Genomic DNA, 23,070 nt, shown 5'->3' on the forward strand with positions numbered 1-23,070 from the left:
TCGGCCCGGCGGACCCGTGGTGCGCCGGTCGCTGCAGGACGACGACGAAGGCGGGAGCTCCTCATGTGGCGTAAGCCCACGCACAAGCCTGGACGACGCCGGGTGGTTACTGCGAGGCACGGACGCATGTGCACTCGGGGTTTTCTGTCTACGCCGGACGGACTTGTGTCGGCCTAAACAGTTATGCTGTTAAAACAACCGTGCAGCCATTCCTAATGCGAACATCATAAAAGAAATAGCAGCGCGCTTGCGCATTTGACTGCAAGAATTCCAACTTTCATTAAAGAAATAGTAGCGCTCTTGCGCGCTTGACTGCAATAATTCCAACTTTCATTGCCCTAATTCACAGTAAACTAAAACGCGATCTGGCAAAAATGGCCATTTTGAATCTCGCACCAGTTTGCTCACGTTTTCGCCTACGATGGCGTCCCCGTCATCTCGAAGGCGGCCTGCAATGCTGATGAGCTCTCCCTTGGCAACATCAGACCACCACGCTTTTCGCCCTTTCTCAGTCAGTGTGCCCTTTCACAATGAGCCGGAACCCTCGCCGATATCGCGAAATTTGAAACAAAAGCATTTCCTGCTCTCCGCTAATTTCTCAGGGAAAAGTCACCGGGGTATTTTTTTTTTCTTTCTATACCGAAGACCATTTCCACTGTCAGAATGATGTTAGACTGAGACCCCATGAATCTAAGCAACCTTATTGTGATTGTGTATACACATGGGCGTGCGCTGCATCAATCTCAGCGAATCAGATGTCAGAGGACAGTCAACTAACACGCAAGCCACATAGCATGCGCGTGAGTAATTCCAGGAAGTTAGCCCAACTTTTCTCTTGGCATCCGCGGTTTCCGTTCACTGACCACTAAGAAATCTCACAGTGGGCCGGTGGTCGTTTTCCAAAAGCAGGAACCGATCGGAAGCTGTCAGAGGGTGCGCGCAGGAGGCACGGCTGGCCAATGGAGCAGCGGGGTGAAAGGTTTATCATGTGGCCGTTACAGCAAAAATAAAAAGGAAAAAAAAAAAAAAACTCAAACACCAAGCAACACAGAAAAATACCTCTACGCGAAAAGCGAAAACGGAGACCTGGCGGTCGAAGGGCAAGACGATATGGAGGCGGGCTTCGCAGACGACGATGGCAGACGACGACTACTTCCCTTGTACCGCCGCTGCTGTCGTCTGCTACTCTGAAGCGCGCGGGGGTGCAAAGGAAAGCTCGTTTTCTTTAGCTCTTATCTTCGTCGCTTCCTTCTCCACGGTGCTTCGCTGGGCGAGCTTTGCTGGGAGATGCCAGTGGACGGGGCAGAAAGCAGCGCGAAGAGTCGGGGGGAAATTCGTCACGCCGAAAATGCCGGGCACCTTCCAGGCCCCGTCGTCTGGACGGTAGGACCGTCGGGTCGGCGCCATCAAGAACTCCGCCCTCCCCCCCGGGGAGAGCTACATGCGTCGCAGATTGGTAAAGCGAGTTGAGGGGCTGAAAGGGAAAACGCGGTGGTCCCAGACAGCAGGAGTAGAAAAAAAAAAAAAAGGCGGAAATGGCGAGTAGGAACAAACGCCTAGGCAGTACGCGTTCCAACGGTCTCCCAAGATTGAACAGTCTCGTACCAGACCCATCACTCTCACAGATGACGGAAGCATGGCGCATGGCGATCACAATCGGCAGGTATGCTGTTGTCGCGGCAGCCGAAGTTCCCGCTTTTTTTTTTTGTCTTATTATCTGCAGTGCTCACCGCTCGCGCACATACTTTGCACGGAGTCAACGTGTTGCGAACTTGCGACCTGCCTTTATTTTTTTTCCCTTTTCCGCTACTATTTCGTGGCAATACGTGCTTCCTGGGTGCAAAAAAAAAGAAAAAAAAAAGAAAAGTTTCTACGGGGTCCAGCAGTCTTTTTCGGCCGACTTCCCCTCCATGCACATTTTTTTTTTTTTTTTTTACTATCGCGAAATGAAAGGTTCAGCTGTTGACATTAAACCAGCCTTTTATTGACCGGCTGTTCAGTTGGAATCAACAAAAACACGGCGTGTTAGAAATCTCTCGCATGGGAATAAATAAATTCAGCACGTGCATAGATGGACGCAAAAGTGGCGCCGAGGAATCCTCGCCGGGGGAGAGAGAGAGAGAGAGAGAGAGAGAGAGAGAGAGAGAGAGAGAGAGAGAGAGAGATGAAACTTTATTCTGCAGCTCAAGTCCGAGCCGCGGGGAGAGGGGGCTCCTAATAGCGCGAAATGCCGGTGACCGGCTTGCCCGCGGGGTCGCCGTATCGATTGTGCGGCGCTGACGCAGGGGCACCCTGACCCCGCGGCGCCGGTGGATGGGTGTCCTTTTGGACGCCGGGCTGTCGGGACACGCCCCTGGGTGCTTTCACCTGAACAACAAAGGCCCGGCCGCCGGGTTAAGAGGCCAGTGAACCATTACGGAGAGGGGCTTCCTGGAATCTATGAAACCCGCGTGTGGTCCCCGCCTTTCCTATCATTTTGCTCTTGTACATGAACGTCGCTAGCTTTGCTTTACCGTCGTCCCCGCATTGATGTGGGCACACGTTCTTTCAAGTTTAGGCAGTGCGTGTGGCTACACCTCTGAAGGCTGTGAAAACAGCTTTTTGAAAATTAGCGGGTCCGTGGCGGAAATAGAACCCCGGTGTCATGCGTGGCTTTGAAAAACCTGATTAAAACACCCGGAAACAATAACAACGAAGTTTACAATTACCTTCCGGCAAGTTCACTTGCCGAAACGCAAGTAGGCAGCTTCGTTGTTTTAACTCATCCATGCAAAGTTTTTAGAATTGTGGAAACATTGCGTTTCTTTATTTTTGCTTACCTCTGCCATTCAGGCTACACATTCGGTTCCGACCCCAATGTGACTATATTCTCCAATATCATTTGAATTAATCGATTCGACTATCATTCGGCATTTTTGCGTTGTCTAAAGCTAATGTCATTCATTACGAATCTTATAGGCAGTTAACGCAATCAAGCAGACTGTGTGCGGGGGTATCAATCGTGGGTCGTGTGACCGGACATCCTTAATCCACTTTGACGACCTCATGAAAACAAATGGTTCAGGATGAAAAACAAAATAACAATAAAAAGAAACCCTGGGGCAACTTTTTAGTTTAATTAGCAGCTATAGCAGCATTGATCCCACCAGATTCTACAACATTTGCTTTCAGTCAGTCGTACTAGGAAAGTGACGAAACGTCAGAAGGAATGCGGATGAGGGGTGATGAAGATGCTTACCTTACCTGCACTCAATTTCTCTCGCACCTCAAATTGAATCACGTGTAGTACACTTTTTTGTTTATATTGTGTTTTTTCGCACGGCTTCATCGCAGTGCAAAAAAAGCCCACTTAAAATGATACTCTATTCAGACAGAAGCGATATAGACGAGACGGGCGCTTAGACGAATTGTTTGTGCTCACACAGTGCACTGAAATTTCTAAATCTCAGGATAGACCATTGTAAGTAACATTCTTTGGCATTAAAGAGAAACATGATAACGTAAACAAAGAATTACTGTGGAGTCTGCTGAAGGTCTAGGTGTCGAGGTAGTACGGTTCTTAAGGGCAGTTTATCGAGATAAGGTACATATGACATGGGAAAGGCGGCCAAGCACACAGCACGTCAACACCCATCGAGGATTAAAACGGGGGTGTCCTTTGAGCCCAATACTGTTTAGGCTGTACATGACAGGGATAGAAAAGGAACTGAAAAAAAAAAAAGTCAGGTAGGGTTCAAGGTAACGGAAAACCGGAAAATCCTATGATTTTCCGGTTTTCCGTTGCACAATCTGGGAATGCTATACGCAGTTGACGCTGTTCTTTGAGCTGATAACCGGAAAGATATGCAACTGCTCACAAATATTTGCGGCGAGGAAGCCACTGACCTCGGGTTAAATTTTAACGTCGAAAAGTCGGAGTAATTGTTTTTTAATTGCAATAGCATTGACGGGTGTCGATCTAGCATGGCAAAATACCTGGAGTTAAGGAATAAAAAAATTTGGAAGTGTGCTTAAGCGGAGGGAAAAAAAAAAAAAACACTTGCGAACTCACGAGCGACAACTCACAATTAAAGGAAAGCAAAATAGTTATAACGGAGATTAGAGCTCTATGGGGGTATAATGAATGCGTAGCCCAAGGATTTGGAAAAGAGTAACGGTCCCGGGCCTTACGTTTACGAATGCAATACTCTGCTTAGAATCGGACGGCCTATCACACCAAGAAATAAACCAGGCAATGGCTGGCTGTTAGGTTTTTGGCACGAATGGTAAAACAGCTAACGAAGCGGTGCAGGGAGATATGAGCCGGATTTCGTCTGAAGTTTAGGAAGCTGGAAGTAAATTATGTTTTCAGAGGTTAACAACAACGGATTCCACGTACGTGGAAGTCAAAGTGTTTAGGGTCCTCTACAAGATAAGTGTGTACAAGCGGTGACTATAAAACTAGAAGGATACCGATGAAATATGTAAAGAGCAGTGGAGAAGCGAAGACAGCCATGCTGACAAAAAAAAAAAAAAAAAAAAACCCGGCAAATCGGACAGAAACGTCTAAATGAAGGGGAAAAAAATGGAATACACAACGTCATTACACATGTACAGTGCAGAGAAATTTAACATCACAAAGGAGGGTCTGTATGTAAACTCCAGGGGCAGTGCTTTGATTTTTGAGGCTAGAGCAGGTCGCTTGAAAATTAAGAGCTTCATGGAGAAGCATACACAAAATGATGGTGGCAGTGTAAAGGAAACAAAAACGACCCGGCACATTGTGTTGGAATGTGATTGCATCCATCCAAAGACATGTCAGGTAAACAGTCGCCGTCTTGCTTTAAATGTAAATCAGGTAACGTTACTATAGGCTGTAGTTTACAGGAGTGGGATGCTGGTGGAGCAAAAGCGGAGAGGGGGGATATAGTATAGGACGCCTACGATCTGTTCTGGACACAATTTACTTTCTTGCCGCCACTAATAGTAGCGCTAAAATTGAAACAGCAGCGCAGCATAGACACATTAACTTCTTCCGTGAGATGACCCATACGCCACCACCCCGATCGATACAAAGGGGTTGCCACTAACAATCAAACAGGCAAATGCTACCAAAGATTGCACGCCTGGCGGCGGAGTAAACGTTTTTTCATCGCCGCAGTCACAGAGGTCGAATTAAAACAACACTGGAGGGGAAAAATGCCAGTGGGAGGGGCAGGGGTAGTTAGCGCGTTCGCGCACCCTATAAAATATTCTTACAGGCCCCGAATCGGGACCTGAATGCTCTATTACGCACAACGCTATGTTGTTCTTGCTAAGAGAGACAATTCATGAAAGCAACAGCGTGGTCAATAGCAAAACAAAACAATTTTTACCCAACTTCAAGCGAGGATCGCATATCAAGGAATGCGTTGCACATAATTTATTTGTATTTAGCTCCAGGGCAGAAATGCAAACAGAAATGCTTCTTTCGCATTGCATACACCACCAGTAACAAACCGACAGTACCTGACAAAACAGACAGCGCGCTAGCGCTCGCACCGCGCAGTAGAAACAAACTGCGCTCGATCTGCCAACGGCACACCGGCTGGCGACAATTCCCATTCATCGCTATTTGAATAGCTTGAAGTCTTTGAAGAACGGCTGCACTTCTGACTTGGCATACGGCTTGGTCGCAAGGCAGGTGGGGATGTTCTCTGGTTGCTCGGTCCAGAGTTTGTGGTCTACCTTCGCTGCTTCCAGCGTCTTCGACAGCGCGATCAACTTTGCGTCCGTGGGAGCCGCCAGTACCACCTTGTGCATGTTGTCCAGGTCGTCGGTGTACGCGATCGTGTTCGGGTCGTCCTTGAATAGCTGCATCACTGCGGTCGCAGCGTGACACGCCTGAGCGATGACCGCACCGATAGGCCAGCCGAGTTCCGTGAGCAGATCACTGCGAACGACCAAATATTGAACGAGCACTCCGCTACCCTTTGCTGTGGGCGCCGCCATTTCCCGGGTTTTGTAAATGGATACAGCTGGATTCGTCTAGGCTCGCTCTGGATCACGCTACTGTCAACAACGGTTGTGCAAAAAGTTGCTGGGACTCTGGCGCCATCTCTGAGATACTCTGAAAGCTGCACAAATGCCGGCGCCAGCAGTTTGTGCGGCTGTGGCGCCATCTCCGGGAGGGCTACGAAGTTAAAAAAAAAGGCGCCACGCTCGAAACGTTGAATTTAGGCGAACTGGCGTTTATGGGGACATTTTGCCGAATTTAGACGTGCGCATAAGTTATACTTTTGACATTTTATAGTGTTCACTTGACTCTGGAGTGAGGTCACATCTCTAGAAAACTAAAACGAACTTAAAGCTTTTATTGGAATAATAATGGACCGAATGATTGTCGAATATTTCATCAGGTACAAAAAAAAAAAAAAAAAAAAAACATTTCAGGTTGTTTTGTAGCTCCCGAAGTAGCGTTTTTCAGTGTACTAGAAAAAAAAAGTAACAGGGTATAGACACTGTTAAAGGCCTGTGGCTCACCTCGGTCGATCGCACCACGACCACATCAGCACCACGACCACATCATAATCAGCCCATAATAATCAGCCAATCAATCAATCAGTCATTTATTTGCGTGCCCAGGAACAGCTGGGGGGCCTTTGGGCTGGCGCACGGAAACAACAACAAAAACACACGAGACATGATGTGCATATCTCACCAAGAAAAAATAGAAGGGGAATAGTAGTAGTTACACACGAAGGAAACCGCATTTTGAGATAAGCACACTAACACACACAGTAAGTCATTAAATAATAATAATAATAATAATAATAATAATAATAATAATAATAATAATAATAATAATAATAATAATAATTTCTGTGCATCCCATAGCCCACTTTTAATCTTTTTACCACGTTCGGCGCTCGTCTGTTGTGAGTATATCCGCTTTCACGGATGTATTTGACCCGTTATTCTTAAGTAGGGGTGCGCGAGGGCCTTAGAGGGAATTCGGGAATTCGTGGAGCCCACGGTAGCCCCCCACCCTTACCCCTGTTTTTTTTTTTTCTTCTTGTCAAACCTTGCCAGTAACTCAAATAAGTTGCTGTGCTGCAACGCACGTTTGTTTTACTTATGTCCGGGCTACATGACCGTTTAGAAGCCTTCTGAAGGTTTTCGAAATTACTGTGTCTCCAATAGCGCATTGTCTATCCGCGCAATTGTCAGTAAGTAGACAACTGTCAATGGGACGTTACCGTGTAGCGCAGGCATCCTTCGCCAAAAACGTGCTTAAAAGTCGGCTTTTTTGCATAACATTGAAGCTATGCGCCAAAGCCAGACACACAAGGGTTGGGCATAGAATACGCGTACGGGCGACTTTAGCTGCGAGAGCAAATCGTTCTTCAGCATGGCACGAATCAGCTTAACTCCCCGTGTGTGTGCCCCACCAAATTTGCAAACCCTGAAGTGATACATCCATGGCTGAGATTCCGAGAATCATTCTGTATGACAAAAAGTGTATTTATATTGCGTTAGCAGTAGTGCCGTAAATTTGCGAAAACCAGACCGCCGCCATTGTCCGTTGTTGTTAGCGGTTTGAAGACTCGGCCAAAGTGTACAGGAGGGCACAGTGGTGAGTTGGGTCGGAGGACGTGTAGGAAAAAGGGGAAGGACAGATGGAAGAATTCACTTTGTCAACACAAATATGTCTCACAACCAGAATCGCGAACAACAAGATCGCATCGGCACCGCTTTAACTTGAGCAGAAATTCTGAAGCTCCGGTTTGCACTTCTTTAGCCTGTTGATAGCAACCTTAACGAACTTTAACTATCTGCCTTTGTAAGCCCTGCGTGTGCGCTATTAGCGTAAACGTGCTTTGCTACTTCCGTAATTAGCATGCTCAAGTTACTCCTGTAGGCCTGAGCACATGTCTAACACGCGTTTCTAGTCGAAGGCCACAATGCCTATTGGCGGTGAGATCTTTGAGTGGCGCCCCCTGGCTCTGACGTCGGCTTAGGGATTCGCGCCGCTGTCGTCTGCTACACTCCGCTTGTGAGGGGCAACAGTGCCTGGGCTAGAAATCACCCGCTTCGTTGCTGTAGTGCGTTAAAAAGCGTATTTCTAGCGACTCAGTTATGTTGCCAGCTTCTGACGCATCTGAATAATTTGAAGCTGTATCCCCCACAAGTTTGCAACACACGAAGAGATAGAGAACAACTTTCTTCAGAGTATCGGTCAAAAGATCGTGTGTAACTCGTCCTTTCTTGCTTATTCGCGAGGATCAGCGATCAGAGCTTCTCGATAAGTATTCAAAATGCGTAGGCTTCCCTGCAGTATTTTTGAGATGCTCCTATGAAGATTCAACAGTCTAATACTACGTACCAAGCAGCGACCTCTACACGCTCATCGCACAGCAGGAAATAAAGCGGCTTTCTTCTGTTTCTTTCGTTGTTGTCTTGTATCGGATTAATGTTTCTTGCTTTTTTTTTTCTGCCCAACGCATTAATTTTTCTGCGCCGTCACCAACTTCTTATTAGGAGGTTTCGGGATGTTTGGGATCCTCACAAAGGTCGTGTGGATATTTCCTTCATTTTGTATGGCATACATTCCCTTCTTCACAAATTGGCTTTCATATACGGCTGCGTGCAAGAAGGTGCATATCCGCAGCGTGCTTTGTATATTCACATGCAAATACAATGAGAAGGTTCGTGCTACGCCACCGCGATCGCGCCCTTTAAACAACGTGGTCCACAGTACTCGAAGGCGGCTTTTGTGCTCGGAATTTCTATCGTAATTATGTCGTTATCATAACAAACTGACTCTCAACTCGAACAATGATGACATCATTACGGTGTTGAAGGCATGATATACTCGCTAACTAACGTAATAAATAGTATACCTGCATATATTACAAGACTCGAAACCGAAGAAGAATTCCAAGTAGCTCTTTATTGCTTTTCAACTCTTCCAGGCGCGAAGAACAAATCCTATTCTACTCGGGATGGCGTTCTATGATTTGAAGAAAATTTCTTTTACTCTCTTGTCCTGGACTGAGGACCCGGCCCACTAACCAGATCGATTTAATTGTTAAACAAAGTTTTCCCCTCCTCCCCTTACTCCTCCTCCTCCTCTTGAGTGCAGTTTTCCTATAACGCATATCCGAATATCGGGAAGATATGGCTGTGCAAAATGTTCCGAAATATCCCTCCAGGTCTTAACAAACATATATGTGTTACTATAAATTTAACGAAGACGTGACTCGTTTTGCTCAATAAACCTCCATACTGGTTAGATGCCTGGTATAGAATCAGCACGCGCGTATATACACACTGGGTTATTTGGAACTCAACCTACAGTTTTTGCAGTCTATAGTGCATGTCGGCAAACTTTCATGCCTTGACAACCTAAAGTGATGTGACAAAACGCGTTCGATCGTTCGGCAAGGTCGCAAAAACTGTTTTACCTTACACATGATTACAGGGAATCGTGATGCCTTCTGCCAAAGCCGACAGCCCTGGAGGCCTAGAATTTGTTTTGGTCTTCCATTTTCGCTGTTGTCGGTTATTAGCAGCTGACTGTTCCTTTTGTTCGAATGCTTACATGAGAAGCTGACGCCTAGCTCTGACTCTTCGCGCTCCGCACAGGACCGGCTTCGCAAGGAATGGGGTGGCACCGGCAATGTTTCTCCCGTAGCGATATCCAAAAGTATACTTTAATTGACACCATGAGCTAGTGTATGCGATTTTAAGCCTATTATTATAATAAAAAGTTACCCACACGCCAATTCTGGTGCGGACAAGCATCAGACGTTGACCTAGCGCAAAGAAACAGCAGGGAGAGCGATCCTGAGTGAAGCAGACGACAAATGCGAGAATCCCTAAGCTGACGTCACGGAGGCGCGCTTCGCAGCGCCGCCTGTGTTCACGCTCACCGCCAATAGTGCCGCCTTGAGTTAGCTGAGAGAAAAAAAAAAAACGGCTGTGGTGAAGGAAAGGTGTGTTTGACGCGCATTCCGTATGCGGCACTGGCTTCGGATACCAGACCGAATGTCACCCAGTTGTCTTTTCTTCACTTTAATTGTCCCCGCACTGTCAGCCATTTTGGAAATCATCCTCGGTCACGCCGACGCCGGACCTTCGCGTAATGTGGTGTTTGATGCTTCGGAATTAATAAGTGTCCCGTGTTCATCAGAAGAGTCTGCCTTAGTGTTAAGCGTATTTTTATTGTAGGGAAAATATCGCAACGTGACAAATATTTACCGGGGAGAAATATACCTTAAAATTTTCTAGTGAGGACAACCAACTTATATATTAAATAAATGACCAACAACGGTCGTATTCAATAGGGGACTATTAGCTGGTCGGTTCCTGTTAACGTTTTCTAGGGTAAGCCTAAAGTAAACGACGCGAGACAGTAAATAAGTTATGCTATACACCGACCTTGTGTCTGGTCCGTTCTCTGTTGCCTCGAGCCCACAACTTTTAGATGCGAGGGCATCTCATTCACTCGCCTTGCCCCTCTATACGGCGTTGTCGTTGTCCGTCCACACCCCTCCCCTATTCTCCTCGCCGCGCGAGCTGCGCTCTCCGCCGCTCACCCCCTCTCCTCTCCGATAGCGAACACTCTCTCGCGAGGGGCATTGGATTGAATTCGATTGGCTTGGCTTGGCTTGGCTTGGATTGGATTTGGATTGGATTAAAGTGGATTGTGTTGGATTGTGTTGCGTCATAGCCGCGGCAGGGGGTTCACGGCACGTTTCACGCAATGGGAGAATCAACCTAACGGAAACAACAACGGAACCCCCTATGCGTCGCATCTACACAGGGGTTCCCGCGAGGGTAGGTGGGAGTAATTTTTTGGCCAACTTTTGCGAAGATAAGTTACGCACTTGCTCGTGCAGTAAAATGACATGTTTTAAATTATACTCTTAAAGAATTACCTGCCTGACTGTTTTTCCTGTATACTACTTTTCCCTGTCCATCTTGAGATTTGCTCTCTATCTTGAGCCGATTGATCAAAGGGGTCTATTATTGTCACAATCTGTATGAGCCTTATCCCATTCTCATGAATCGCTTCAACGGCTGGATTGATTTTTATGGTAAAAGAATCAAAACGAAGAATCTGGAACTATTTTATGATTTTCTTGTATGCGTCAGTCCACAAGCTCTGCAAATTTTATTTGTGCGACTTTCTTGTGCTGTGGTGGGATCAGAAAAATTGTATAGGTTCATTCGGAAGGTATACAACGATACTAGCCTGCAACGTTTCTGTACGTGTAGAATACAGCTGTTAGCGCGCGACATTAATGCATCAGTGCGATAAGCACCGCTTGCAGTGCCGCCCCAACCGGGACAGGGGGCAGGGGGGTGATTGATTTCTAATTCTTTTATTTGATCTCAATAGATATCTGCGAAAAAAAGCTCGGAGAGTTTAACTGCCTTCCATTGCATAACAAACTTATACGCTACCGCCAACGAGAACGGGGACCTTCTTTCCTAGATAATTGCTAGTATCGTGTCGCCTCTCTCAATCCTGTACTTGTACAGATGCCCCCCAAAAATTCCGCCATCTCCACGAAGTGAATGATGATGAGAGGGGCGAAGCAAAAATGCTTATCGGTAAAACCGTGAAACATTCGCCCGCACATCATATAAAGACTCGACACGTCAAGCTTTCCACCGCTCCGTTGACAAGCCCGTCGACGACGTCGATGTTTGTGGTGGTTATGGAGGGGTTGTTTTGGACGATGAGAATCTCCATGGGTAAGTTGGCGAATTCGGTGTGTGACATTTTAGCCACCTTGGCGGTCGCCTTCTGCAGAGCGTCTTGTGTCGTGTACCTCCGGTACGTGTCTTGAGCTCGCAGGCGACGAACGACAACCTCTTCTTCCTCTTCTCCTTGTTGGTTGGCAACGAACGCGTTGAACTTTTTTTCCTCTTCGGCCAATCTTTGGTTGGCCAATCCCTAGGGGGATCCTGCCACAATCATCATTAATGTGCCGTGCCGTATACAGCAGCAACGAGGGACGGGACAGGGCCCGAGCAAGAGGAGCTTCGTCCCTAAAAGTAAACGGAGCACGGCTTCGTGAAATTAAATTAATTTCTAATTTGGTGGCTGCCAGCGTAAATAGAATACGTGCGGCACGATTTCATTTTACAATTACTTTCTTGAAAATTCACTTAAAGGTTACTGGCTAGGCACATGGCAGAGAAATCCCCTCAAATCGCTAACCCATGCCCGTTTAATTTTTGGGGCACCTGTACGTCAACGTACGTTACGTAAAATTTAGTAGGTCTTCCCTCGTCGAAATGCTCCGTGGCTGAACATGCAGTGAGGCCTTATATACCACACATAGTACACTCCAAGGCAATCCTGTGGTCCAGCTCCACCACAATGCATTCGAGTGACCGGTTCGGGCCACCAACCAAATTCGGCCAATGACACAAACGTTCGTACTATTTGGCTCAAAAGGCGTGATATGGGCTGTGGCACAGCGCTGTGCAGATTTTTGCATTGCGTGATGTCAACGTGCAGACCAGAGGTTTAATTCAAATCGCGTGACCGACATTGTCACTTACCGAGTTTCATCGAAAAAGACGCCAAGAAAAATTTCCGTAGCTTGTCGTATTTTCGCGTGTGGCGCTGTTGTCTTTTCGTATTCTTGTCGTGTCGTGATTTTGATGTTCTGTCGTGTGTCATATTCCTCTCCTGATTTTGATGTTCCGTCGTGCCGAATTCCTGTTTTGTCGTGATCCTGATGTTCCATCAGCAGTTGCACATGGTTTGAATGTCATTGCCCAATGGGAAAAGTAGCGTAAATAGCAGTTCTGTTGTGACTACAGGAATGTTTGTCGTTGAGGAAATTGACTTTGTCGTTGCGACAGAAATGTGTGTCGTTACAACAGATGGCTTTGTCGTAACAGCAGGACCTCTGCTGTCACAACAAAGTTTTTTGTCGTACGACAGGAATTCTCCTTAGGTTTTTGCGGTATTCCTGTTATGATTTTAGACTGGGCGTTGGCTGCATGGATTGGTAAATCAAGTGCCTTATGGTGGAGCTGGACTGCAGGCTTGATAGTCATAGAGTTTAGGTGTCTTTTGGGGGCTTGTAGTTCAATGCATCGAAGTACGAGGATTATTTTATGGCCACTAAAAACAACACCGAAGTAGGCTTCCCCCGTTGGCACCGGGGTTTCTTACCAAAATTTTACCCGCACTCTAAAAAAGGACATGCTCAGTCCACTTGGCGCAACACTATTCTTCGTTTTCCTTTCCAGAGAAGCGTCCCAGCTGCCAGGGCGACGTGAGCTTGGAGGATGTGCTGTCTTCACTGCTGGCGCTGGCGGAGTCGTCACCATCTCACTCGCGCCTCGGCACGCCTTCAAAGCCTCCTGCAAGCCCCGTGTCACCGGATATACGCCACGTCTGTGAGTGCGCTTTCGTAATCAGGCGCCCCGTGCTACACGAGAAGGGATGCTGTTCAGAAACTGTGCGCGTACGCGCACAGCTCATATATGACGTACGCGCTTATGCATACGTAAGCGCGTACGTCATAAATGCGACATGTGCTTGTGCGAATCGCTGCAAGTAGAGCGCATGCGCTAAAGCTCTTCACCCTGCTGATGCAGGGTGCTCTAATGGCACACCCAAGATGCCATGCGCAGCAGCGCTTCTGCTGAGAGGGATCACGGTAATGAGGTATCCGAGGGCGGGCGCAAAGTAATATCCTGACCCAATAATTAGGCTTTCGTTCGCTGCACGTATACGGCTGCTTCCGCAGTCGGAGAGATGTAATCTTGGCCTGAATGATGGGGAGTTGGCAGAAGGAAGTAAACTCCCGTTGGGACGATCTCGAAGGGACCGTGAAAATGTGTTCGTGTTATCAGAAATTGGCCGTAAGCGGACGTTTTTTGCATTGTGCACGTCACAAGAGAGCTAAGGTGTTGTTCGTCTTAACGATTAAATTCGTCTTAACCGAGTTCGTCTGAACGACAGTCTACCGTCACGCATTTATGTGTGTAGCCCCACGCGAGGGAAGGCGACGACGAACGTACAATGAAGCGTGTTAAATACTGCTCCTTCAAGAAATTCGCGCTGTGTAGTGGTGCTTTTAAAGGCACGCTTTATTGTCCTCACCGATTCCGTTGTACGCCAGTACGCCCTGCAGAAAAGCCAACTGTCTCCGACGATGATAATGAATAATCGTGGGTGGAGTGAAAGAAAATGACGCTTCCCGTGGCGTGAATCGAACCTGGGTCCCTCGGGTTATGAAGCTGGCGCCTATCCGATTGCTGCATTTCGACATGGCCGAAACGAACGCCAAACAGCAGGTACCGATTCGCGCCGTACACCCCAAACCCAAGCGTTAGGCCTACGGAGTGCACACCCGAGAGTTTCTGTGGGTATTCTAGAAAAGTGCACCCAGAGTACATCCAGAGTACTCTGTACATCCAGAGTAGCACATCCAGGGTACATCCAGAGCAGGACATACTCGCAGTATGGGAGTGGCCAACCAAATAATTCGTCAGCAGAAAGCTTCGCGTTCAACCTGTGTCGTCGTTAGACGGAGGGGTGCATTATTTTTTAAAGCAGGTGATTAAAAGATGAAGGCCAGAGAAAACGTTCGGCATGGTTTTCAATAAAACACATTTACACAAAGAGAGGGAGCGAGTGAATGAGTGAGTGAGAAAGGAGATGGCGAGTTAGGGAGTAAAGGAGAGAGAGGGACAGAGACAGAAAGATATTAATTGAAACGGAGGTCGATTTGCCGGCATAAGTTCACCCCCGCAGATTAAACGAAGAGAGGTTGAAATAAAACGCCGTGCATGTCTTGCTTGGACAAAGAGAGAGGCCTTAAAAAGAAACAAAAGTGCAAAACCTCTAAATCGGCAGACTAGAGTGTCGTGAACAAAAAATTCCCCGCATTTCCCCGAGGGCAAGAATGTGAAAGTGCGAATGCAGGAGTTGAATTTGCGCGGTTCGGTAATGTTCGCGAAAGAGAGATCACACACACACACACAACTACAAAGAAAGAAAGATGCATTTATTCACAGACACCTATTTGTGTTGTCGTTGTACTTGATTGCTAGAGCGGATCTCAGCTTTGAAATTTCGTGTCAGTACTCCTTTAAGCGGGTGCATTAGCCCTTCTCACGCCCGATTCCTGGCCAATCCCCCACGAGGGTATGTGCCATGCACAGACACCTATTTGTGTTGTCGTTGTACTTGATTGCTAGAGCGGATCTCAGCTTTGAAATTTCGTGTCAGTACTCCTTTAAGCGGGTGCATTAGCCCTTCTCACGCCCGATTCCTGGCCAATCCCCCACGTGGGTATGTGCCATGTCAGCGGCCAGGCAGCGCGCGCCCATCTCCCCCCGTTGCCAAGGAAGACGAGGAGATTCCTGGCCAATCCCCCACGTGGGTATGTGCCATGTCAGCGGCCAGGCAGCGCGCGCCCATCTCCCCCCGTTGCCAAGGAAGACGAGGAGCGCGCGCACCCGCAGCTGTTGCTATGTGGACGGACGGCGGTCACCGGAATTCAGGGTCGCTTATAAAGTGCATTCGCACTTAAAATATGCACCTCGCAGCAGCAGCAGTTACTTGTTAATGCTGAAAATGTCAAAATCGCGGCAACAAGCAGCCGCCGTATGCGTTTTTATGCTCTACATATTGTGGCATTAGAAATCGCAAATGGTGAAACAATATCGAAGCGTTTTTCCGAAACAAACGCTAATGCAAGGACATGTACGTGTAAAATAAATTGATGCGAGGATTTTTACTGGTCACGTCTTTACGTGGTCACTGGTCACGTGTTTACTGGTCACGTGAAAGCACAAAATTCAGATAGCAAACATTGCACAATACGATGCCCCAGTCCATGCGGTAGGCCTTGTTTCAGTTTCAATTCCATTGACATGCTTCGCCTTGTGTACAGGCACAGTCAAAAGATGCATCCGCGCGGGTGAAAGGGAGAGCCTACCGTCCTTACTGTATACTAGCGCATATATAGTGAACAGCCAGTGGCCAAAGCACATGTTATTAGCGCAATCGCTTTGAAACGAGACGGCCGCCAACTGCGAGCAACGTCGCGTGTATTTTCAACACCTGCCGCAGATAGGTGGTAGTACCTCCTGGGCATTCCTGGGAAAGCTTCCCCGGCGTCGTCATGCCCCGCAACTAAAGAGCGGTGGCTGGGTGGCCGATTTTGCGGTACACCGCCACACCAAGATAGCGTTAAAAAATCAAAGCTCCTTTCGTAAAAGAAAGAGAGTTAAAACCAGAAGCTTTCGCCCATGCGACCTGAGTCAAAGTCCAAAGTCAAAAATCCAAACTCCTTCGGCCGTGCCGGATTGCGCAATCGGATAGACGTCCGCATTTAACGCGAGGGACCCAGGTTCGACTCCGACCATGGGAGGCGTTTTTTTCTTCAAGCGCTTCACGCGCCTCAGCTAATCATCATCACCACCATCATCATCATCATCATCATCATCATCATCATTTTGTGGAACCGATTGTGTAACGTTGGCTTTCATGCAGTGCGTTTTAGTGCGACATCGAACGCCATGAGTGAGACATAGAAAGCTTCGCTTTAAAATACCTTTTCTGATTGGCTGCGACAGAAGTGAGAGCCAATGAGAACAAGCTTTCAGGAAGAGGGCAGTGATTGATTAAAGACGGGCTGGGTTTGCTCTGGGTGCTTGGTGACGTGCTTTGAAATGTCACAAAAAAAAAAAAAATAAAGGGAAACGGCAGAGAGAAAAGCAAGCTATAATTATTTATTGGTCAGCGAGTAAGGAGTCGCTGGCCGTTTGGAGCTACGAAGCGTATGATATTTCAGTTAAAACAAAACAAAAAAAAAACGTATTCAGTCTTTAGGGTTCCTTTAACGGACAAGTGAGTGGTTTCATGTTGGAAGCATCAGCGATGCCCGCTCATGCTTCTCGTTTGCGCACCTCTGCATACCGGATGAAACGAAAAAACCGCTCCTCGTTCCGCTCTTCATGTTAGGCAGGAGCGGGGCTGAACGTCCCTGCCCACCACGAGGAGCACGATGGGGCGCCGGCCAAAGAATCTGGAAGTTTCCTATTGGCAGAGGCGTAACGTATGCACCTCTATGCGAAAGTCGTAACGTAAAAACCACAGGATGAAATTCTGAACGTTGCAGAAAGGTGCTACGCGGAATTGTAGGTTAGCAACAGAGAAGGTATACAGGGAACGCCACTGCCAAGAATAATTTGGTAAGCGAGTTTCCTACAGCAACTAAAGACGAGGCGGAAAAATCGCTGAAGGTGGTGAGAGGGGCGAGGACGCAGCTGTGGACGATGCCAAATCACTGTGGATCCGCTAGAGGATGGAGTAGATAGAAAGCTTGTAAAATTGTTTCCAGAATGCGCCACGACATTTAAGGTACCACAAGCCTGGAAAAATGTCTACCTAACTAAAGAAACGGTTGAAACTAGAGAACTGGAGGCCGCCGTTTTTCTTTTGTCTTTTTTTAGGCACAAGCTTCGGGAGCCACGATTGAAGTGCGATCTTTATACTTCTGTTTTACTTCTCATTTTGGCACCCTTTTGGTCGTAGTTGTGTAATGGATTAGGGAGCAAGCTTGAGAGAAAGTACTAGGCCGATACTAGGGCCGGTACTATAGGATGCGGAGGTCTGACAACAGGTTGGCCACGCGAGTAACTGAATGGCTTCCAAAGGAGGAGCTCAGTAACACGGATGACCGAAAACAGGTAAACAGATGAGATCACAAAATTCAAGGGAAAGGATGGGTTTGGACAATGCCGGAAACAAAAGTAGCCTTTTTGTTCGTGCAGTGTCACGTTTGATAGAAGTATAGGTTCATTATTTAACTGTTGGCAAAGTTAAACACCACTGTCATCCTGAGTAGATAAATGATGTGGTCGCTCACCGCTCTTCCCGCTAATGGCGAACGGGGTGAAACGCCACTGTCCCTCCTGAGAGCCCGTTCCTCATACTGGCAGCGAAAAAATGCCACTATCCTTCATTGGGGACGGCATCAGACTCCGCTTCACTTCCCATTCAGCAGCGGCATCAAGCGCTGCTATCCCTCGTGAGTGGCGTCGTAATCCTTCTCCATGTTCACGTTAGAGAGAGAGAGAGAGAGAGAGAGAGAGAGAGAGAGAGAGAGAGAGAGAGAGAGAGAGAGAGAGAGAGAGAGAGAGAGAGAGAGAGAGAGAGAGAGAGAACTTTATTTGCCCAGAAGTAGAGAGCTTGGGCTCTCTTTGCCGCGTTAGTCAGCCAGAAGATCTTGGTCCCTGGCGGCTTCTTCGGCCATCTGACAAGGCATAGCTGCGTTAGAGGATCAGAGCTGCGAAGCAGTGTTTCCCAGTGCTCTAGGTGGTTGATATCTATGGGGGGTAGAGGGGTCTTGCTCCGTGGTTTTCATTGGCATTTCCACATAATGTGCGTGAGGTCTGCGCGGTGGCCGCAGTGCTTGCACTTATCCGAGAAGATCTCTGGATGGAAGTGACTATAGGCCAGCGGGTTCGGGTAGGTATTGGTTTGAAGTTGCCTCCATGCTTTGGCCTGCGCAGCGTTGAGTGTGCGGTGGGCGGCTGGAAATTCGCATCTGCTGTGTTTGTAGTAATTTGTTATCTCTTTGTACGAGTTGACGCTGTCGAATTTCTCTGAGTGATCTGTTGCCACTGCGGGGGGGGGGTGGTTAACTGCTGCTCGGGTGACGATCTCGCAAGCAGCTGTGTGGGCCCGTTCATTGCCCTGTAACCCTTCGTGTGCAGGAGTCCAGATAAGTTTCGTTGACCGGTAATTTGGTGCTCCCAGCTGTTGAAGCACTTTTGCGGCGACTTGGGATATCCGCCCTTTGCTGTAGCTACTATGGCTGCCTTCGAGTCGCTGATCATGTATCTGGCTCGAGTTGCGGTGATTGCAAGAGCGATAGCTGCTTGTTCTGAAGATGTAGTATTTTTTTGTGAGAACTGTCGCCGAGGAGAGCGTTTGTCCTTTGTGGTCCACTACCACCACAGTCATGGCGTTGTTGTCGGGATAGTCCGCTGCGTCTACAAATACTGTTTCGGGGTTGTTGCCGTATTGTTTTGTGAGAGCTTGTGCTCTTGCCGTTTTCCTGGCCTTATTATATGTCGGATCCATGTTTAAGGGTAGTGGAGTTGTGCGTATAAGCTCTCGTAGCGTGGCGGATGTGTCAACTTCTTCGGCTTGTGTCGATCCATAGGGAATGCAAAGTTCTCTTAGAATTTGTCGCCCCGTAGGAGTTTTGGAGAGCCTTTCAAATTGTGAGATTTGCTGCTCCTCTATGAGCTCGTCGATGCGGTTGTGAAGGCCCAAGGCATCGAACCTGTCGTTTGGGGTTGACATTGGAAGTCCAATAGCTCGTTTATATGCTCTTTTAATCATATTGTTGATTTTTTCTTTTTCCCCCTTCTTGAGATTAAGGTAAGGGGTGACGTAGATTATCCGGCTGAAGATGAAAGCCTGGACGAGTTTTATGGTGCTTTCTTCTTTCATCCCCCCTTTTCGGTTGGTTATGCGAGAGATAAGGCGGATGGTCTGTGTAGTTTGCTTGTCCAATGCCTTTATGATTTCCGTGTTACTTCCTGTGGCGTGGATATTTAAACCCAGGATTCGAATTGAGTTTACAGTAGGTATGGTTCTTCCCGCGTGATGCAGCTCAATCTGGGGATCATCAGTGGGCATTGACCGTCGCGTACGGTGTGCAGGGCGGAGGATAAGTAGTGCTGATTTCTCCGTGGAGTAGGTCAGACCCTTAGGAGAGATGAATGCGTTTATCGTATCTACGGCGAGTTGAAGTCGTTCTTGTATTTCTCCGTCACTGCCTTTATTTGTCCAGAGCATGATATCGTCAGCATAAAAGCTGAATTTCAGGTCCTTTATCCCCTCTAGTTTCTTGGGTAGATCCAGTAGAGCCATATTGAAAAGGTAGGGAGATAACACTGAGCCTTGCGGCGTTCCTCTGTTGCCGAGGTTGATATTTTCGCTTTGGATGCAACCAAGACTGAGTGTGGCTGTCCTGTAGCTTAGAAAGTTGCGGATATAGTGATAGGTTCGCGTTCCTACCCCTATCTTTTGGAGACTCTGGAGAACAGCTTCGTGCCTCACGGAATCAAATGCTTTGGCTAGATCTAACCCAAGTATGACTCTGGTGTCCAGAGGGGAACCGCCATGCCCCTCGAGAATCTGCTTCTTCAATCTAAGCATGGTGTCTTGAGTGGAGAGCTTTTCTCTGAAACCCACCATGGTGAAGGGGTACAGATCTTTTTCTTCCATGTATCGATTGAGTCTGTTGAGTACGACGTGTTCCAGAAGCTTTCCTAGGCATGACGTGAGGGAAATCGGTCTCAGATTTTCCAGATTAGCGAGGGACAGGATGAATAGCTACGCTCCCTCAATACGCCGTGGTAGTGGGGGCACTCGTGTAAAGAGGGGCGGAATGAGGATTACAATTCTACTTTTCATGTCACTACTTCTGTTAGTAGGGGGTGGGATGACATGCCACTGCTTCCCAAGTGAAATTACGGAAGCTCTTCATCACTAAACAGTCACACGTAATGCCCAAGCATTTCGTGCCACTATGTTTTCCCTCAAGGTGCCTTGAAAGACGTCGGTGTTCTCGCCCACGCGGGGCATGCTGTGGGTCTGACATAAGTGTTGCCGAAAGAGGGTAGTACCGTCATGCATAAGCGAGCGTTTTTCGATGTCCCCGCAGCGTTCGCACTGTCCCCGTCCAAGGGCGGCGGCGGCAGCAGTCTGCTGCCCGAAGGCGCGGCACTGCCGTATGGCCGCCGCTGCAGCGAGGGCATGGCACGGCCCGCCACGCCAATCTCGATCCTCAAGCACGAGAACAACCGCTGGATGGGGTCGTGCTCGGGGACCGAGGCGGCCGCCCCGGCTTCTCTGGCCCACCAGCCGGCCTGGTCCTCGACCGGAGACGTCAAACTCACCGTGCCGCTTTCGAGCGGCTCCTCCTCGCTCGACAGGTCGCCCGACCCGGCTGCCAAAGAAGGTGAGCGCGGGATGCAGCGATAGCTGGGACGACGTCATGTGCAGAGACCGGGAAATTCATAGCCAGGAAAAAAGCTACTGAAATTCTGCGAATTCCCTTTCTAATGGGAAAACAATGTTACGCCGCTTCCTTGTTTCATTAACCTTACGTTTCCTTGGTGACATTGTAGACACCCGCAAACGCCAACAGCGTCTTTTTCTTTGTCTTGCTTTCGAATTAATCGCGTGAGGGCGCTGAATTAGATAGGCGTTTGTGATTCTGGGAGTTCATTTTCAGTTTTTATACATGTTTGTTTTCGTTTATGAGTCAATCGCGTGAGGGCGTGGGATTTAGACCTTTGAGATATGGTTAGCTTGTTATCAGTTTTTTCACTTTGTTAAATGTTGTTTGGAGTGTTCGTTTTTGTTCTTTAGTTATTCGCGTGAGGGCGCTCGATTGAGCAAACATTCTAGCTGTTACTTCATTTTCAGGTAACCTGTACATACTCGGCACAGAAAACGTACTCCGTCATAAGCGATACTACGTTAAAAGCAGGCACGCTGCTCTTTCTTCTCTGCAGTGGAGGCAATGACACACTTCTTATAAACCGAGATTTCAAACAAAGGAACTTCGTTATAAATGGGCTTACTATATGCATTTTTAATTCCATGCGATAAACGATGGTCGCCAGATTCGGCTGTCCAAAGCAAAACTGGTCAACGTGTCGTTTCGTTTGGATATTTATATTTTTCTGTTTTTTGTTACTATTATCTACATTTCCACTATTGTTGCGATCAAACATCCTAACTTTGCCAATTAAGCGTTATTGTGCAGATACACTTTTCGCGTTGTGGGCACTCGGTAAGGAATGTTTCCGTATTAAAATAAAGCGCCTCCAGGGCACCTCCAGCTGCGCACAGCCCGCACCGTCTAAATAGATCCCGCGTTCCTGAAACCTTCTGAACGAAAATAGGATCGAGGGACTTGGTCCTCTCACACTACGACGGCGTTTCTTCCCCTACGTAGATTTTTAATTAGAAAAAAAAATATTCAAAACAAATTAGCTGAAACAAAAGGGCGACGTTCTTCGAAATTTGATCTCCACATTTCCGGAAAAAGAGAGGGTGCTGGGTATTGAAGTAATTAACCAGAAGGGCACTTGAAGAGCACCTAAGGTTGCAGAAAATTGCTAAGTATACAAATGGTTAAATGAGCGCAGCATTTTTTTTTTGTTACCTCCGCGCCCAATCAACTTTTGCTCTTTCCGTCGGTCTGGGTATGCACGAGACACGTGCCTCGCGATGGTCCAGGAAATCGAATGTCTTCCTTTCTCTTCGCTCGAAAAACAAATTGGGCACTTGTTTTGGCGATCGGCGAAATGGCGATCGCTGTGTCTATGGGTCTGGTTTTAGTCTCTTTCGTCATGCTTGTGAGGTGCTGATATCGAGTATACGGACAAGCATTGGTTCAGTGACGGGCTGCTTGCTCGAATGCGCCCTTCCGTGTTGTTAAAGCCTTCCAGGAACGGTGCGCGGAATTTTGTAGGCCAAGAACGGAGAGCGATTCGAAAAATATTAAAGGCAGAGGATAGCATTAAAACGCCAGGACAACAACCAACGAAATGTAAATGATAAAGGCTTTTCCAATGGAATTTGGAAGTATGGGTACAGAAACAGAGAAACTGCCATGCTGATACTGTCGTTCAGTTGCACGCCTTCTCGGTGCGCACTCTCGCTTGTTTTTCTTTCCGTTCGCACAAGCGAAAGAAGACGTACTGCCATAACGGCCGGAGGCTCAGGGACTTGTGGCCATAAAATATCGACATGCTGCTGGATGCCTCGCGGACAATGAAAGTGTGGGCCGACTTTGCGCTGCTGCTGTTGCTTGCATTTTCTTGGAAGGGGATTTCATCTGGCCATTTCAGAAACGCGCGTCTTATGAAAACGTGCTTTCTTTCGTGAGGTATCGGTAGCTAACCTAACTCAGATAATTTTTAGCTGATGTTGCACTTATGAGGGCGTACGCGAGCAGTCGTTAAGTTATTGCAGCTGTCCAAACGTTACCGACGTGAAGTGACCATAGTCTTGTAGAGGCGACGGCACGT

General features: G+C 47.7%; 2 protein-coding genes across 4 annotated transcripts in view; one reads left to right on the top strand and one right to left on the bottom strand.

Annotated features, from left to right (window-relative positions):
* LOC144139027 (uncharacterized) overlaps nt 1–23,070 on the top strand; it is a 281,828-nt gene that overhangs the window by 249,523 nt on the left and 9,235 nt on the right. For all 3 annotated transcript variants that reach the window (XM_077671522.1, XM_077671526.1, XM_077671533.1), the window contains exons 3-4: nt 13,240–13,389; nt 20,691–20,987. In XM_077671522.1, the coding sequence (XP_077527648.1) occupies nt 13,240–13,389; nt 20,691–20,987 (447 nt within the window). The remainder of the gene's footprint in view (nt 1–13,239; nt 13,390–20,690; nt 20,988–23,070) is intronic.
* On the bottom strand, nt 5,379–6,028 carry LOC144139062 (putative peptidyl-tRNA hydrolase PTRHD1). The gene has a single exon (XM_077671551.1). The coding sequence runs from the start codon at nt 5,968–5,970 to the stop codon at nt 5,590–5,592; it is 381 nt and encodes a 126-aa protein (XP_077527677.1). The 5' UTR covers nt 5,971–6,028; the 3' UTR covers nt 5,379–5,589.

This window comes from Haemaphysalis longicornis, unplaced genomic scaffold (genome assembly GCF_048455015.1).
Source record: "Haemaphysalis longicornis isolate Haplotype H1 unplaced genomic scaffold, Haemaphysalis longicornis Haplotype H1 scaffold_1, whole genome shotgun sequence".
Lineage (NCBI taxonomy): Eukaryota > Metazoa > Arthropoda > Arachnida > Ixodida > Ixodidae > Haemaphysalis > Haemaphysalis longicornis.